General features: G+C 37.3%; 1 protein-coding gene across 16 annotated transcripts in view; it reads left to right on the top strand.

Moving 5' to 3' along the window:
• Positions 1-17,379, top strand: part of EXOC6B (exocyst complex component 6B) — a 612,462-nt gene that overhangs the window by 75,308 nt on the left and 519,775 nt on the right. For all 16 annotated transcript variants that reach the window (XR_006200773.1, XR_006200772.1, XM_042932668.1 and 13 more), the window contains one exon: positions 15,012-15,177. Coding sequence is in view for 14 of the 16 variants with exons in the window: in XM_042932662.1 (XP_042788596.1) it covers positions 15,012-15,177 (166 nt within the window). In the remaining 2 variants the exon portion in view is untranslated. The remainder of the gene's footprint in view (positions 1-15,011; positions 15,178-17,379) is intronic.

Here is a 17,379-nt window from a genome sequence, read left to right as displayed (position 1 = left end):
AAAATAAGATAGATGGTGAAAATTATAGGAAGGCATATTTTATTTTTGTATAAGAACTTTGCAACAGCCATTGAAATGGGATCAGTTGCTTCATAATGAGCTTTCTTTTACTACAGATGTTTCCACAAAAGCTGGACAAGTATGTGATAGAGATACCTAGAAAAAATTGAACTAGTGTCCGTGAGTTTGGGTCGGATCATGTCTGAAGTTCCTTTTTTCTGTACATTTTTTTATATTAAAGAAAAATCTTTAAAATGAGTTAGGCTGTAATATTCTTAAACAAATGCTTCTTTGAAACACACACACACACACACACACACACACACACACACACACACACGCAGTATTGATTCCTAATGGAAGCATGGCACTTATGGTGGAGAGGAAGGGTGTGTCCTGATGTATTTTTGTCTAAAACATGAAGGTTTTTTTGTAAATAGCGTGGTGATATTAGTAGGGAGTTCTTTGTATGTCCTGTTAGTGGAATAGGAAACAACAGAAGATGGCCTACTTTTCCAATTTACAAACCAAATTACTTAGTAGTAGAACAAGGTTCCATAATAACCATTGAGGTTCCTCTGTTCCCCTCCCATTTGAAAGCCCATGAAAGAACATTAATTGGTGCACTTCATAGTTGCAATGAAAGGGCCCTAGGAAACTGTCAACATCAGTTTTCAAATTGAGAATTTCAGGGTATCATATATATTTATGTTTTAAATACATTTTGAGATTATGATCAATAAGAAGAGAAGGTTCGAATGTAGAAAAGATAGTGAATTAAAAAAATTCTTACCAGTGGGTGATTCCTTCTTGGGTTTGTAGGAGATAGATTGTGAGAAGAAATTCTCATTCTATTTTTTACATTTATTCGATTTTTAGATAATTAATAAACATTAGACTCCAAGTAACCCTGACGTGGTTGTTTTTGTGTGGTTTTTATTTCAGTTAACATTTTATTGAGCATTTATCTATTGTGAACCAGCTACTATTTTAGACTTTTAAAAATGCATTTCCTTTTTTTAATGATAGAAACAATACATGTTTACTTAAAGAAAATGTAAAGTTACAGAAAAGTAGCAAGAAAAAAGTCACAATTGCATTATCCAAACATTTGTATTATTTTGGTGTATTTTTCCACTACCTCCCTCTTGCCCTCATCCTATGTCTCATCTCCTCTTTGTACCCCTTCATCCTTTTCCTTTCATCTTACCCTTTATGTCATTGTAGCAACCTGGGAAAGGTAAATGTTTCTGTGTACTGACAGTGTCAGAAAGGTCGCTTCATGTGTGAAATGATAGTGATTACTCCAGTAGGATTATTTTTGAGCAATAAGTAAGGTAGTGTATATAAAATGTTCAACAGAGACCTTGGTATATATATTTTTTTATTTATTTCTTTTTAGTTCGTTTTTTAAGGTTATTTATTTTCAGAGAGAGAGAGGGAGGGAGAGAATCCCAAGCAGGCTCCATGCTGTCAGCGTAGAGCCTGACGTAGGTCTCGATCCCACAAATCATGAGATCATGACCCGAGCCAAAATCAAGAGTTGGATGCTTAACTGACGAGCCACCCAGGCACCCTGGTATATATATATTTTTAAAAAGCTTACTTTTACTATTATAATTTTGAGCTGGATTTACTCTTTAATGTTGTGGGTGATATTGGCATAGTAAAATTTTCTAGATTCAATTGCTGGGTGGTCAAATGACTGGCCTGTAATTTTCTGTGCTTTTCTTAGGAGTTGGTACTGTAGGTAACTTCCCCCTTCTGTTCTTGAGCCATCATTACAAACTCAGATGTGTACCTCAGACATTTTTCAGAACCACGATCAGGTGTAAATCGACTTAGCTGTCCCCCATGATGCGTGGTGGGATTTATCTGCATACTCGTATGATAATTGTTTAATAGAACACTTAATCCAGGTTGAAATGATGAAAAATTGCTAAATAACAGGACATTTAACATCGCTCTTTGTTCAGCTCTTCATGACTGTACATTACAGTGTCTAGTCTTTGTATGAGACTGATGGTTATCATTATGATACAGAGTTCTTGACTACTTTTATGTTCTCCCAAATACAAATCTTTAACAGACTGTACCCCCCTCTCCCCCTTATAAAAAAGGACTTTGCCAACAAATTTTTTTCTCTCCTTTGAGAGTTAACTTGGTAATTTCGAGCATATAACCATGATGTTTGGGAGTTATCTAACTGTTTCCATTGTTGTAGCCTGATTGTCCATGGTTTAATCATCAGTAGTTAAGAAGGAAAGCAAAAAATGGCTCCAGGCTGCACAGTACCATAAAAAATTTCCACCTGGAAGCAATTTTTTCTAAAAGCCCTTAGGGACTGCTGTCACCCTCCCCCCCTTCTGTTGGCAAAAAAAGGGCCAGAAACACCAGTTCCCTTCAGAGTCAGGTCTTGTTGCTGTTTAATCATCTTTCTCCTAGCTTCCAGAGAAGGTTAGAGGAGAGCTGGGGAAATAACAAATTATTCCCAGACACTTCTCTTCTACAATAGATTTCCTTGAACTTTCTAAGTTCCTTTTTTCTTCCCCCGATTCCTTCTTTTTCTATTTTGCATTTTAGCTGAAGTACAAACTATTTGTGCCGCTAGAACTTGAACTTACTTTTTTTTTAAGTAAAAATGTTTATTATTAACTCTAGGCTTGTCTTTGGAGAAAGTTTAAATGTTGAAACATATTTCAGGCACTGCTTTAGACCCTTTGTCACTCTATAATGCCTTCTCTGTGGGATACAGGCGTTGTTCCAGGAGTAAACCCTCAAGGAACGCAAGGTCCTATAGGGAAGATAGACATATAAATAAACCATCATGGTGTAGAGTGCTCAGTGTAGTACTCTCTCAAAAATATGAACAAATAAACATTTCGGAACAGAAAAGTATTGATTCAGCTTTCCATCAGTAAATGTTATTAGTGGCGGTGCCCATTCATTTCTAGAATAATACTAAGCATTTGTTGAAGAACTTTAAGGCAAAGCAAGATGATAGTACTTCTCAAACCACACATGGTTTCATAGGTTCAAGGCCAGTTTAAATTTACAGTGTCAAAATAAGGGCGTAAATGGGGTGTTAAATGAGGATGCTGTGGCTATTAAGGAGTACTTCTTATCCTGTATCAATTGATTATCAATGATAGGGCTAGGTGCTTCAACAGATTTTGTTTCTTCATTAAAAAAACAAAACAAAACATTTTTTAATGTTTGTTTATTTTTGGGAGGGGGAGGGGCAGAGAGAGAGAGGTAGACACAGAGGCTCCAGGCTCTGAGCTGTCAGCACAGAGCCCGAAACGGGGCTCGAACTCACGGGCTGTGAGATCATGATCTGAGTCAAAGTCAGATGCTTAACCGACTGAGCCACCCAGGTGCCCCATTTCTTCATTTTTATAAATATTTATTTATTTATTTATTTATTTATTTATTTATTATTTATTTGATTTATTTTTACAATTTATATCCAAGTTAGTGAGCATATAGTGCAATAATGATTTCAGGAGTAGATTCCTCAATGCCCCTTACCCATTTAACCCATCCCCCCTCCCACAACCCCTCCAGCAACCCTCTGTTGGTTCTCCATATTTAAGAATCTCTTATGTTTTGTCCTCCTCCCTGTTTTTATATTAGTTTTTGCTTTCCTTCCCTTCTGGTCATCTGTTTTGTATCTTAAAGTCCTCATATGATGAAGACAATATAAATAGATTTTTAAATGTATTCCTTAATAAACTGGATTATTACATCCTGCAATGGATTTTTATTATAGAAGAAGTTGACTTCTTGTGGGAAAAGATGCCTAATGTCGGCATATCAGTAAGTAGGAGAAAAGTAAAACCTTCAGTATGAATCTTCAAAGAATGAACTCACAATTCTGTTTGGTGTAAATGCCTCCTGACGGTGCAGGCTTAAATTTTCTCTGGTTTTATGAAAAGTTAGTTAGGTTCTACCTCGTTGGGAAGGAGGGAATCTTCTATGCCAGGTTATGGTAGTTGTAGTAAGGAAGGAGGTTTTATAGAAGTGAGTTTTGAGCTGAAGCTTGAAGGATGAGTAGGAGTTTGCCAGGTAAAGTGATGATAAGATTCTGGGCAGAGCGACTGCCGAGTACACTCAAGGAACTTCGAGTGGAGTTGTAGAGAGAATGTGGAGAGTGTTCAGAGATAAGTCTCCACCTGGAGAGGGCTTATATATTATGTTACAGACTTGGACTTGATTTTGAGGCAGGTCTTAATTCTAAAAGGGAGTGAGTGTGTTTCATGATCACATGTCATTTAAAGAAGATTACTGCGAAAGAAGTATCAAAGATTGTTAGGGAAACAAGGAGGGAGGTCAAACGGTTGTTAAGAGAGATAATGAGGACATGAGCCGGGGCAGTAGCAGTGGGGGATAGGGAGGAAGAAAAGCATGGAAGTGATATTATGGAATCAGAATTAGTCTTGGTGATTGAGTAGTTGGAAGGAGGCGTGAGGTGGGGTGAGGAGTCCAGGTGAACTTACGGATTTCTAGTTTGGGTGGGTGGTGGTATCTTCAATTAGAGATGGTGACTGTAGGAGGGAATTGGAGGTTTGGGTGCAAGCTAATGATTTCAACTTTTGACGCGTGCAGTTTAAGATGTTTTTGAGGATGAATGGTGGTTGGATATTCGGGTTTACAGGATTTGACAGAGGTATGCCCTGGTGTTATTGCTTTGGGAGTCAAAGGTGTTTAATAGTGAAAACTGAAGTATTTATGATATCTCTGAGTGAGTTTGTGTGAGAGTGAGAGGAGATGAAGCCCAAGCAGGTGTTGAGGTCCAGAAGGAAGAAGAATTAGTGGAGACTGAAAAGGGAAATGTCATGGAAGCCCTGAGAGTAGATCTTTAAGAGAGAGGGAGGGGCATGTGGTGGCCCAGTCAGTAGAGCATGTGACTGTTGATCTCAGGATTGTAGGTTTGAGCCCTTTGTTGGGTGTAGAGATTACTTAAAAATAAAATCTTCAAAAAAAAAAAAAAATAAGGGAGAGGGAATGGTTAGCGGTGGCACATACAAAAGAGGAGTCAAGTAAATGATGAACTGAAGAATGAATATTTTATTTGACAGGCTTTTTTTTTTTTTGATTTTAGCAAGAATCGGTTCATTAGGGTGATGTGGGTAAGAAAGAAGTTACACTGGGTCGAAGAGCAAGTCCAGTTTGAGGAAATGGAGGCAGTGGGTATAGATTGCTCTTTTAAGAATCTTAGCTATGAGAGGAGAAAGAGTAAGAGAAAGGATGCCAGAAGGCAAATTATCAGAACAGAAATTTTAATTTAACAGTATTTGTTTAAAAAAGAGTAAAAAGGGGGCTATGTTGTTGTTGTTGTTTTTAAGTAGGCTCCATGCCCAGCGCAGAGCCCAGTGTGGGGCTTGAACTCATGGCCTTGAAATCAAGATCTGAACTGAGACTGAAAGTCCAATGCCTAACCAGCTGAGCCACTCAGGTGCCATGGGGCTATGTTGGTTTAAGAGGGGGGAATGTTTTAGAGAAAGAAGTCCATAGGGATGAAACATTTGAAAGTACAGAAATAAAAAGAAGTATTGATGGGGCATTCCTGGAGTGGAGGAGAAATGAGAGTTTTTAGAACAGAATTAGTCTTAGATTGAGGTGTGATATCTATTCCATTGAGATAGGAAGGTACACGTTTAAGGGTAGATAGAGATATAGATTATCCTTAACAGTGTGGCTGTCACGGTAGCAGTTACGGCGGTCTCTGTTTCCTTGCTTTCATTAGTTTATTTTCCAATAGGCTGTTGTTGATTTGACAGATGTTTTGTGACAATTTCCCCTTCTCCACTTTGCCGTGCTATTTAACCAATACCAGGTTTTTAGTAAGCTCTTTAGCTAGGTGCTAGTTAACATTTCTCCACCCTGTTTTTATCTCTCTGAAAATACCATCAAAAAAGCCATCATGTGTGGGGTCCCCTTTCTGCCTTGAAGGAGATCTCCATCACAACATTCTTTTGGTGGCATAGACTATTTTGGTGAAGCCAGTTGTATACCTTGGTATCTGTAGGGTAGAAGAAGATTTAAATGTGTTTGATCTCCTGTGGCAGTGCAAGGACATTTGGGTATAGTCTTCAGTTTAGACTTCCTTAACTAGTATGTGCTTCCCCTGTCCTTGATGATAATATACAGTGATCTACTTTCACCTTTATATACTCTGAGCATCCACATTACCATAGTAAAGGTCTGAATTAAAGTGATAGATGAACTGAAGAAGAGGAAGGAACTTTAAACTCCACTTGACCTTCTGCAGTTTCTCTTTCAACATCATGCTCAAATCTGTTTTTCCACTTTATTTTTAACTTTTGGAATAAACAAAAATACTAATGATGCTTTTATGGAGCTTAATGAGAAGAAAATGTTTCAAGACTAAAAACCATGACACAAGTTAAAAAAAAATATATGAAAAAGAAAAGACCAGAATAAATTCTGGATTTTTTTCTTGGATTAATCAAAACAAAAAGAAAAATGTTCAGTCTTTGTGTCTTGAAGTTCTCCTTGGTTCTGAAAACATTTCAACAGCTAAACTTTGTTTGATGTGATATTATTCAACTGTCTTTGAGATAATCAGAAACCCACATCTTACAGTCAACTAATCTTTGGCAAAGCAGGAAACGATATCCAATGGAAAAAAGATGGTCTCTTCAACAAATGGTATTGGGAAGACTGGACAGCAATATGCAGAAGAATGAAACTGGGCCACTTTCTTACACCATACACAAAAATAAGTTCAAAATGGATGAAAGACCTAAATGTGAGACAGGAAACAATCAAAATCCTGGGAGAACACAGGCAGCAACTTCTTTGACCTCAGCCATAGCAACTTCTTACTAGACACATCTCCAGAAGCAAGGGGAACAAAGCAAAAATGAACTATTGAGACTTCATCAGGATAAAAACCTTCTGCATAGTGAAGGAAATAACAAAGCTAGAAGACAACCTTCGAAATGGGAGAAGATATTTGCAAATGGCATATCTGTTGAAGGGTTAGTTAGTATCCAAAATCTATAAAGAACTTATCAAACTCAACACTCCAAAATAAACAATTCAGTTTAGAAATGGGCAGAAGACATGAACAGACATTTCTCCAAAGAAGATATCCAGATGGCTAATAGACACATGAAAAGATGCTCAACATTGCTCATCATCAGGGAAATACAAATCAAAACCATGATGAGACACCACCTTACTCACCTGTCAAAATGGCTAAAATTAAAAACATAGGAAAAAACACATGTTGGTGAGGATGTGGAGAAAGGGGAACCCTCCTACATTTTTGATGGGAGTGCAAATTGGTGTAGCCACTGTGGGAGACAGTATGGAGGTTCCTCAAGAAGTTAAAAATAGAACTAGCCTATGACCCAGCAATTGCACTTCTAGGTATTTATCCAAAGGATACAAAAATACTGATTCAGAGGGGCACATGCACCTGATGTGTATTGCAGGATTCTCAACAATAGCCAAATTATGGGAAGAGCCCAAATGTCCATTGACTGATAAATGGATAAAGAAGATGTGGTGTGTACACACACACACACACACACTCTGAAATATTACTCAGCCATCAAAAAGAATGAAATCTTACCATTTGCAATAACATGGATGGAGCTAGAGTGTATTATGCCAAGCAAAGTAAGTTAATGAGGGAAAGACAAATACCATATGATTTCATTCATATGTGGAATTTAAGAAACAACAGATGAACATAGGGGAACGGGGAAAAAAAGAGAGAGAAGCAAACCATAGGAAACTTTATTTTTATTTATATTTTTCAAGGTTTATTTATTTATTTTTGATGGGGGCAGAGAGAGAGATTGAAAGAGAAAGAGAGAGAGAGAGAGAGAGAGAGAGAGAGAGAGAGAGAGAGAGAGAGAGAGAATCCCAAGCAGGCTCTCCACTGTCAGTGCGAAGCCTGGGGGGGCCCTGAACCCACAAACTGCGAGATCATGCCCTGAGCCGAAATCAAGAGTCGGACGCTTAAGTGAGCCACCCAGGTGCCCCCAAACTTTTTTTTTAGAGAGAACATGAGCAGGGGAGGGGGAGAAAGGGAAAGAGAGAATCTTAAGCAGGCTCCATGCTCAGTGTGGAGCCCAACACAGGTCTCAATTCCATGACCCTGGGATCGTGACCTGAGCTGAAATCAAGAGTCAGATGCTCAATCGACTGAGCCACCAAGGCACCCCAAGAGACTCTTAAATATATAGACCAAACTGAGGGGTGATGGAGGGAGGTGGGCTGGGGAATGGCTAAATGGGTGGTGGGTACTAAGGAGGGCACTTGTAATGAGTACTGGATGTTATGTGTAGGTGATGAATCATTCTGCACGTGAAACCAATTTTACCATTTATGTTAACTAACTAGAATTTAAATAAAAACTTGAAATAATAATAAAAAAAGAAACCTACATCTTAGTCTCCTACCATTCCTTCCATTTCTCCATCTTTAGCATACATGGAGGCTCTCCTCCGGGCCAGGCTTGGTGCTAGAAGCTGGAGATAAAATGGGCAAGACACAATCTCTGCCCACAGGAAATTAATGTTCTAGTAAGAACTAGTAAGAGAAATTGACAAGTGAATGGGCAGTCAGAATATAGTTTAATAAATTCTGTGATGGCATTCATAACAAAGGAGGAACACAGAGTCTCTGGAACTAGAGAAAGTTTCCTAGAAAAATTAAGGTGCAAGCTGAGATTTGAGGAGTGAATGGGAGTTAACTCTTAACTGGAAGAAAATGGGGAAAGCAGTCTAGCAGTCCTGGGAACCGGATTCCTTAGCATTGTGTAGACTTTGATTCACTGTTGGCTTTTTCTTTGATTTACCTACTACCTTTTGAAGACTGAACAATGTTGTGCATTTAGGATACTTTCCTTTGCAAGTAATAGAATATTGAGGGAAAGTGGAAATAAGCAATTTCCTAAAAATTGGAAATTGCCCTTAAAATAGGAAATTTATTAACTCATGTACTCTGAAGTTGGGAAATAGGACTGTTTCAGCATTGGTTCATCATCAAGGACCCAGGTGTTTTTCATGCTTTCCCCCTTGCCATCCTCAGATTGTTGGGGCTGTCTCCTCTCACCTTGGGATGTTTGCTGCATCCCCACACATTGTATTGGACAGTGTCTGAAGTAGGAAAAGCAGTTTCTTTTCCTGTATCCTTCAGGAAAGAAAACGTCTTCTTGGATCTTCACTTTGAGACTTTTCTTTATTTCTCATTGGTGCGAGTTGTGTCACCTATTAACTGGTCGCTGACATGGGGAATGGAATAACCATGATTGGTTGACGGATTAGTTTGTACTTACCTCTTGGAGTAGGATGGGAAGGTGAAACACCAGAACAAATTGGGGCTCTTCCAACAGGAAGAAGAATGGAATAGCTTTTGTGTAGGCACAACTAATAGGCAACGGACTCATCCTGAAGTAGAAGTGTAAGAGAGAGAGAGAGAGAGAGAGAGAGAGCGCGTGCGCATGCATGTGTGTCTTTTTTTTTTTTTTTAATGTTGATCCATTTTTGAGAGGGAGAGACAGTGCAAGCGGAGGAGGGGCAGCAGAAGGGGGAGACACAGAATCCGAAGCAGGCTCTGGGCTCTGAGCTGTCAGCACAGAGCCTGTCGCCGGGTTTGAACCCACTAACCGCTAGATCATGACCTGAGCTGAAGTCGGTCGCTTAACTGGCCAAACCACCCACGCGCCCTGTGTCTTTGTTTTTAAACCCCTGAAGCATTGTGTCCAGCATGAGCTTTTCCTAATTGTGTTTTCTTTGGGAGTCAGTTCCAGATGTATCAGTAACAAGCAATGCAATTTTCATTATGGCATTTTTACTTTCCTTAGCCTCAGTTTCCTCCATTGTACAATAATAGCTTTGTATTCCGTCTCTAAGACCTCTTTCAACTCTGAAATTTTAGGGGTTCATGGAACCATTTTACTTTCTTTGCTGGACAGACCAATGTACTACAGAGGACACTTCCTAGCTGTGTGAATTTGGCAAGTTGCTTCATCTCCTTGGGTTCAGGTTCTTCATTTATAAAATGGGAATTATGTCTAATTTATAAGGAGCAAAGGATTTAAATGAGATAACATATGCTCATAACATTATTTTCCTCTTTGGACAAACAGATTAGAGCTGATACAGGCTGTAGCAAATGATATAATCCTGTAATGATTTGCTACAGAGGAATGATAAGTATTTGTTGAATAGAATTCCTGAAGTGCCATTTTAGCAGTTAAAATCTGTCTCTTAAAATGCCCATGAAATCTAGGTGGGATGTTTGAAAGTATGCATCAGATATAGCCACTAGGATAAAACATGTTACTCTTTGCAAAAACCTATGTGTGTGTGCACGTGTGTTTGTGTGTATGTGTTTATGTGGTTGTTTTTTGTGTATTGGGTACTTTTTTTGGTGAAATTAGACTCTACAAGGCAGCATTTATGTGGTTGACTCAAAATTTAGGCTATAAAAACTTGTCAATTCCTAAGCATTTCTTGTTTCTCTTTTACTAGGTACTAGAATATTCTTTGGCTTATGACAAATAATGCAGTGGTGCAGTTTGTTTATTTCATAGTCTTATTTAACTGTGGCACACCTGTGGCACCGATACGTTAAAAGCATATAGCTTTCCTGTAAATCCTGCTTTATATTAGAAATGGAAATTTAAATATTACAGTGCTTTATATAAAGCATCATTTAATAACTAGTTATAAGTCATTGGCCAGGAGGTATTATAGAATACAGGTTTTAGATTTTTAAGCAGTCTCTCTTACTTGGACACAACAAGTCAAAAGTTTCAAGGAATATTAGAAATGGGTCATCACTAGATGGCAGTCTTTCTCTAGTTTAAGTCATTTATTTGGGGTTGGGGGGGTGGGGAAGCTACTCTTTGTTCAAGTGCACTGTTGACTGCAAATATTAGGTTAACTTTCGTAGGTCTATAATCTTTCTAGAATATAAGACTTGTTTATTTTTGCTTTTAACATTTTATATCTGATAGATAATGTTGGTTAGTACTGAGTAAGGCTCAGATACACTTGAAATGCTGGTAGAAATTGAACTGTTAAGTAGTGATCTATAATTGCCTTTTCCTGTGCTGGGCAATTTGAAGCAAAACCTTTAAATCAGTGATTTTTAACCTCTTTGTTAACCAGATGGAAGCTATGGATCAATTTCCCCCCAAATTACATATATGTGCTTCTCCCTATACACACATAAAATCTGGAAAATGTGGATTTCTTGAAACATACCCATTGAACACAAGTTTATTAAATATAGTTCAACACCCCTGTTTTAAATATGTGGGTTTTATGTTTATTCTAACTTTTTAAACTCTCAAGATACTCAAGGGATCCACTGTAAACCTTTGATGTTATTCAACATTATTATAATTAAAGAGAATAGTAGAATCATAAAGGCTGTAAAATAGGAGAAATAGGTAGGGGCTAAGTGATAAGGATGTAGAAAATTCATTGAATTGTTTTGAACCTGTTAACACTATTCTGGAAAATGTATGATCTTTACATTTTATTGACTTAACTTGAAAGTGGAAGTTAATTGTAGAAAGTAGGCTGATACTTCAGAGAATTTGTAATTGATTGCCTTCTATTTCCTAAATGAGAAAGCTGAGGGTCAGAGAAATTAACTGAGTTGGCTGCTTAGTTGCATTGCTAAAACCAAGACTACACAGTCAGGCAACGAAAATCTACCTTTCTTTCTTTGATTTATATTATTTTATAGGAAGTTCAGGGAACTAGGGAGGCATTATTGACATGTTATGAATTTCTTAATTTGGGGATTTTCTTCTCCTTGAGTTGTCTTTTGTGATATTAATATAGATACTGGAAAGGAAAAAAAGAAGAGATTGTACATAGTAGAAGGAAGTAGATGTGCTACTTAACAGTATTACTAGGTCAAGCTATAACTGAATTTGAAACCAAAGAGTTGTCTAATATTGAATACTTTCTGCTCATGTCATTTAGACTGATACATTTTTACTGGTTATTGCTTTTCTATGAGTGGCAAGGAATATTAGTATCTTCACATGGTAACCTTTCTTTTCTTTCCCTTTGGAAGGAGAAATTTATGTTTATTTGAAGTTAGTTGAAATGTCAATGGTAGATTATGTCTTGTGTTCATATTTCAAATAGCTCCTTCAGGCAAGTGGTTATTCTATATTGTGTCTTTTTTTTAATGTTTATTTATTTTTGAAGGAGAGAGAGACAGAGTGTGAGTGGGGGAGGGGCAGAGAGAGAGGGAGACACAGAATCCAAAACAGGCTGTCAGCACCGAGCCTGATACGGGGCTCGAACTCACAGACTGCGAGATCATGAACTGAGCCAAAGTTGGACGCTCAGCCAACTGAGCCACCCAGGTGCCCCTCTATATTGTGTCTTAATTGTCAGCATGGGGATTGTTTATAATTTATTTGAAGATCTCTCCTCTTTATTTCAAAAGAAGGAGAATGAATATAGATTGCTCTGGGTTTTCTGCAGTAAGTGTTTAGAATTTTTAGTGGAAGCCAAACTTGTATATGTATTATCTGTAGTTACTGCTGAGTTTTGGGCAATGGAACTGATCTGCTGAGGAGAGTATGCAAGATGAGGGTCATGATCTGGCACCCACAAATGATTCTAGAATGTGAAAATGTTGGTAATGAACACATGTGTATTTGTTAAACAAATGTCAGATGTTGAAGAGGTTTTAGAGATAGTATTACTCATTCATTTAGTCAACAATGAATGAATGTTTACTCATTGCCTACCACCTATTTGGCACTGTTTGTAGAGGTACAGTGGTGAATATGGCAGACAAAGTTCTTGCCCTGGAGCTTATAATCTAATTGGGATGGGTTTGGGGGGAGAGATAGACAACAAACCATGGATGATGAGAATGAGAGAGTTGTTTGAAGATTCAGAGAATGAGCATTACTAACATGAGAACAGCAAAAACAAAATTCTTCAGGGAAGAAAAGCCTTAAAAACAACAAAAAAGGCCATTGTAGCTAGAACATAGGGGATGGAGGGAAGCTAGGGGTGGGAACTAGAGAGGAATGAGGTTGGAGAGATAATCAGAGTCTAGATTGTGTAGGATCTTACAGGTTGTGGTAAGGATTTAAGATTTTTATTCCTTTGGTAAAGAGAAGCCATTTTCTTTTTTCTTTTCTACAATTAACTTCCACTTTCAAGTTAAATCAATAAAATGTAAAGATCATACATTTTCCAGACTAGTGTTAACAGGTTCAAAACAATTTAATGAATTTTCCAAATTTTTATTTCTTTGGTAAAGCAGAAGGATAACATATGAATTACTGCTTTATAAAGATCATTTTAACTGCTGTGTGGAGGGTGTCTGAATACAAGCAGGCAGATGGGGAGATGGGGAGATGGAGACTTTTGGGAGGCTATTAGTAGTGTGCCAATGATATAGATTTGGACTAGAATTTTAGTGGAAATAATGGGATGCAGTCCACTATTAAGATGTTTTGGAGGTTGGATTGTTAGGACTTCTTGATCAATTGGATAGGGTGCGTGATAGAAAGAGGTGGATTGGGAGTAATTCCTGCGTTTGGATTTTGGATTTGGGTAACTGGAGAGTGCTATTAGTTGTGGTGAGGTGGGTGAATGGTGGGAAGATTTGGGGGAGGAACAGGTTGGAGAGTGGAGATAGTTTGGTGATGGATGATTTTTAAATTTGAGATGGTTTTTAAAAGTCCAGTTGTGATTGTTAAATGGTAGCCGGGTATTTGAGTCTAGTGCTCAGTGCAGTGGTCTGAATTACAGGTGTGGATTAGGAAGTCATTATTATGTACAGGGTATTTTAAAGCCATGGCATGGGATGACATTGCTTGGTAAAAGAGCATAGGTAGAAAAGATAAGTTGTTTTAGAATATTTAGAAAAAGAATAGAGAGGAGGAGTCCATAAAGGAGATTGAGAAGGCATGTTAGTGAAAGGATAAAAAAACCACACTATTGTGGTATCATGGAATTCTAGAGAAAAGATTGTTTCAAGAAGGGTGAGTGTATCACGTTACAGCAAATGCTGCTATTAAGTGGAGCATGATGAATGCTGACTATTGGGAGGTGAGGAAGGGGAAAGGAGTTTTACTGGAAGGGGAGCAGAGAAATAAAAGATGGAGAGAAGTGTATAGGTAAGGACAGTTTCTTAAGGTCCTGTTTATATACCCATGAGAATGGTTTAGTAGAGTGGGGAAATGTATGGTGTAAGGGATGGATAAAAGGAAATAATTAAAGGTATAAAGTTCTTGATCAACAAAGATTGACAGATAAGAGCTGGAAACAGTTTTTCCTTTGTCACGGGAAAGTGGACAGAGTAAGAGGTAAGAAGGTTCGTTCATTTTAGTGGGAAAAAGAGAAATATTTCTCTCTTTTTCCTGTGAAGTGTGTGGTCAAGTCAGCAGCTGAGAGTGAGGGGGTGGACATTTGAAGAGAGGGGAAAGTAAGTTTCTTAAACATAGTTATTTTGGAGAATACAAAGTGATGTTGTGGTGGTGATGGTGGTAGGGGGGAATAGTTTTAGGAGTATTATCTGGCAGCATGTATTGAGTGCCCGGTTTAGATTTGGGATTATATTGCTAACCTGAGTACCCAGCTCAGCTGTGTTTTTCTCCGGCGGCATCAGCTTCTTGGGTATAGTCGTGGAGTAATTGAATATTTGGCTTTACTCAAAATTGAGTTTTTCTAGGTAAGTTTCAGAAAGAAAGGTGCAAAGGAATTGCAATTCAGTTCTTTCACTTTATGATGATAATTCTGTGATGAATACTGTCACATTTAAATATTTTTCAATGAATAGGAAGCAGAATTTCTATTTTCCTTAAAAAACTGCTCATCTAGAATTGGGTCAATATTAATATAATTGGATTACTCTGTGGTTAATGTACCTTCAGTATGAAATTTCCACATAAATTTGCTTCTGGGTTTATAATTCTCTTTCTGTTTCTTAGAAGTAAATCTGGTGTAATCTTCATACAATTTTTTTTTTTAAAGGTCTGTCTATGATGGTGAAGAACATGGACGATTCATGGAGAAGCTTGAAACTCGCATCCGTAATCATGACCGAGAAATTGAGAAAATGTGCAACTTTCATTACCAGGGCTTTGTGGACTCTATAACTGAACTGTTGAAAGTGAGAGGAGAAGCCCAGAAACTCAAAGTAAGGAGACTCTAAGAGAGACTAACTTTCTGTCCTGTGCTGGGGTTTTGATTAGCGCTAAAGGAGTAGGGAGTACATTACAGGGTCCATGTTTGTAGTCAAGATACCAAGAAAAGGAATTTGTACTGAAATGTAGATAATTGGGACTATTTTAGCTAATAAGAATACAGTTAATACAGAATAATAATACAGAATAAAGTTAAACTTTATTTTGGATAACCATATGTGGGTGAGAACCAGCAACAGAATCAGTAACTGTTTCTTTCAAATAGAAACCCAGTTGACTCTTCGTGTTATCCATCTACTTCCTTGCTAGGTAAAAGCATCACTGTAGGATGAGAGGCTTGTAGAGCGTGGCTGCAGAAGTCTTTGCAGCATGGCAACCAAGGTCACAGGGAAAAAAAAGTCAGTGGTAGCTGTGGTGTATCTTTTACCAAAGTGTGGGAGTTCATTCTTGATATGACAGATTCAAATATAGGAAGGAGATCAGCCATATTGGTCAGGTCCCTTATCTTGGATAAATGATTTTGCTTATTGATCTTAAATCTAACCACTTCACTAAACTCTTCCATTATTTCTAATAATCTGTGTGTGGATTTCTTTTGAATTTTCTGTGTAACACTCATATGCTCTGTAAGTAATAACAGCTTTATTTCATTCTTTCCAGTCCTTATGTTTCTAATTTCCCTTCCTCCTTCCTTCCTTCCTTCCTTCCTTCCTCTCTTTTCTTTCTCTTTTTCTTTTTTCTCTTTTCTTTTTTCTTTTCTTTCTTTCTTTTCCTTCCTCCCTTTTCTTTCTTTCTTTCTTTCTTTCTTTCTTTCTTTCTTTCTTTCTTTCTTTCTTTCTCTTTCTTTCTTTCTTTCTTTCTTTCTTTCTTTCTTTCTTTTTCTTTCTCTTCTTTCCTCCCCTCCCCTCCCCTCTCAACTCCTCCCTTCTCTTTCCTTCCTTCTTTCCTCTTGCCTTCTTCCTTTCCTTCCTTCCTTCCCTTCCCCTTCCCTTTCCCTCTCCTTTTCTTCCCCTCCCCTCTCCTTTTTCTCTTCTCCCCTGTTCTTCCTCTCCCCTCCCCTTCCTTCCCTCATTCCCTTCTTCTTTTTCTTCTTCTTCTTCTCCTCTTCCTCCTCCTCTTTCCCTTATTGGAATTTGGATTAAGATCCCAAAAAGATGAACTTGATAGTGAGTGTGAAATTCCTATAAAGCAATACATTGGTAAGAAAAGCAAAGAAGCAACTTTATTGAGGGGAAAAATGGGCTATTTAAAGCTACAGTGATTTATCAGCTAATTTGACTGTAAAACCTAACCTGCTTGAAGCTGTCAAACTTTTAAATGTTTCATTTAATGTAAAATTTTGTATTTTTCTGCAGGATTATTAATGTGTTTGATGGTGGGATCTTGTCCTACTACCCATTGGGTAGAGGTTTTATGTAATGTACAATATGTACCATATTATCTTTATAAAAATCTCCAAATTTCTGGAGTCCAAAACACAGTGGGTCCCAAAGTTTCAAGTAAGAGCTTATGGAGCTGTACAACAGCTATCCAACCTTCTTAAGAAGTGTATTATTTCCAACACAATTAAATCTCTTTTGTATCCTTCTCAGTTGCTCTCTTTACTCTCCCCTCCAAAAGTAACAGCTCTTCTGTTTTGTTTTTTGTTGTTGTTGTTACTGTGCTTAATGCGTAACTATTTTAGTTCAAATTAAGTTTGATCTGTTTTTCATTCAATATATCAACATTAATTTCAGATGAACAAAACAGTTAAATAGAAAAGACAAAACCATGAAGAAACTAGTAGAAAGTACAGATGAATATTTATGTGATTTGGGGACTGAGGAGTACATTTCTAAACAAAATTCGTAGAGCCAGAAAGAAAATATTTGATAGAAATGGCAACATTAAAGTGAAAGAATCTTTTCTACAAATAAGTTAAAAATATAAATAATAAATAAAAGCTATTTAAAAATACATTTGCCAAAAAAAGAAAAAAATACATTTGCTAAGTGATTAATATCCTTAACATAGAAAAAGTCTTTATAAGTTAAAAGGAAAAATATGAACAGTCTAATAAACTGAGAAATAGACATTAATATATGGTTCATATAAGAAATATAAAGGAACTCTACAATTTAGAAAATTAAAGGAATGCTGACTTAAACAATAAAATGTCACCTAATTAAATGAAAAGATGAAAAAAAGTGCTATTT

The sequence above is a fragment of the Panthera leo genome, chromosome A3 (assembly GCF_018350215.1).
Source record: "Panthera leo isolate Ple1 chromosome A3, P.leo_Ple1_pat1.1, whole genome shotgun sequence".
NCBI lineage: Eukaryota > Metazoa > Chordata > Mammalia > Carnivora > Felidae > Panthera > Panthera leo.
The sequence above is the reverse complement of the archived record's forward strand: the minus strand, read 5'-3'. Positions and strand labels throughout refer to the sequence as shown.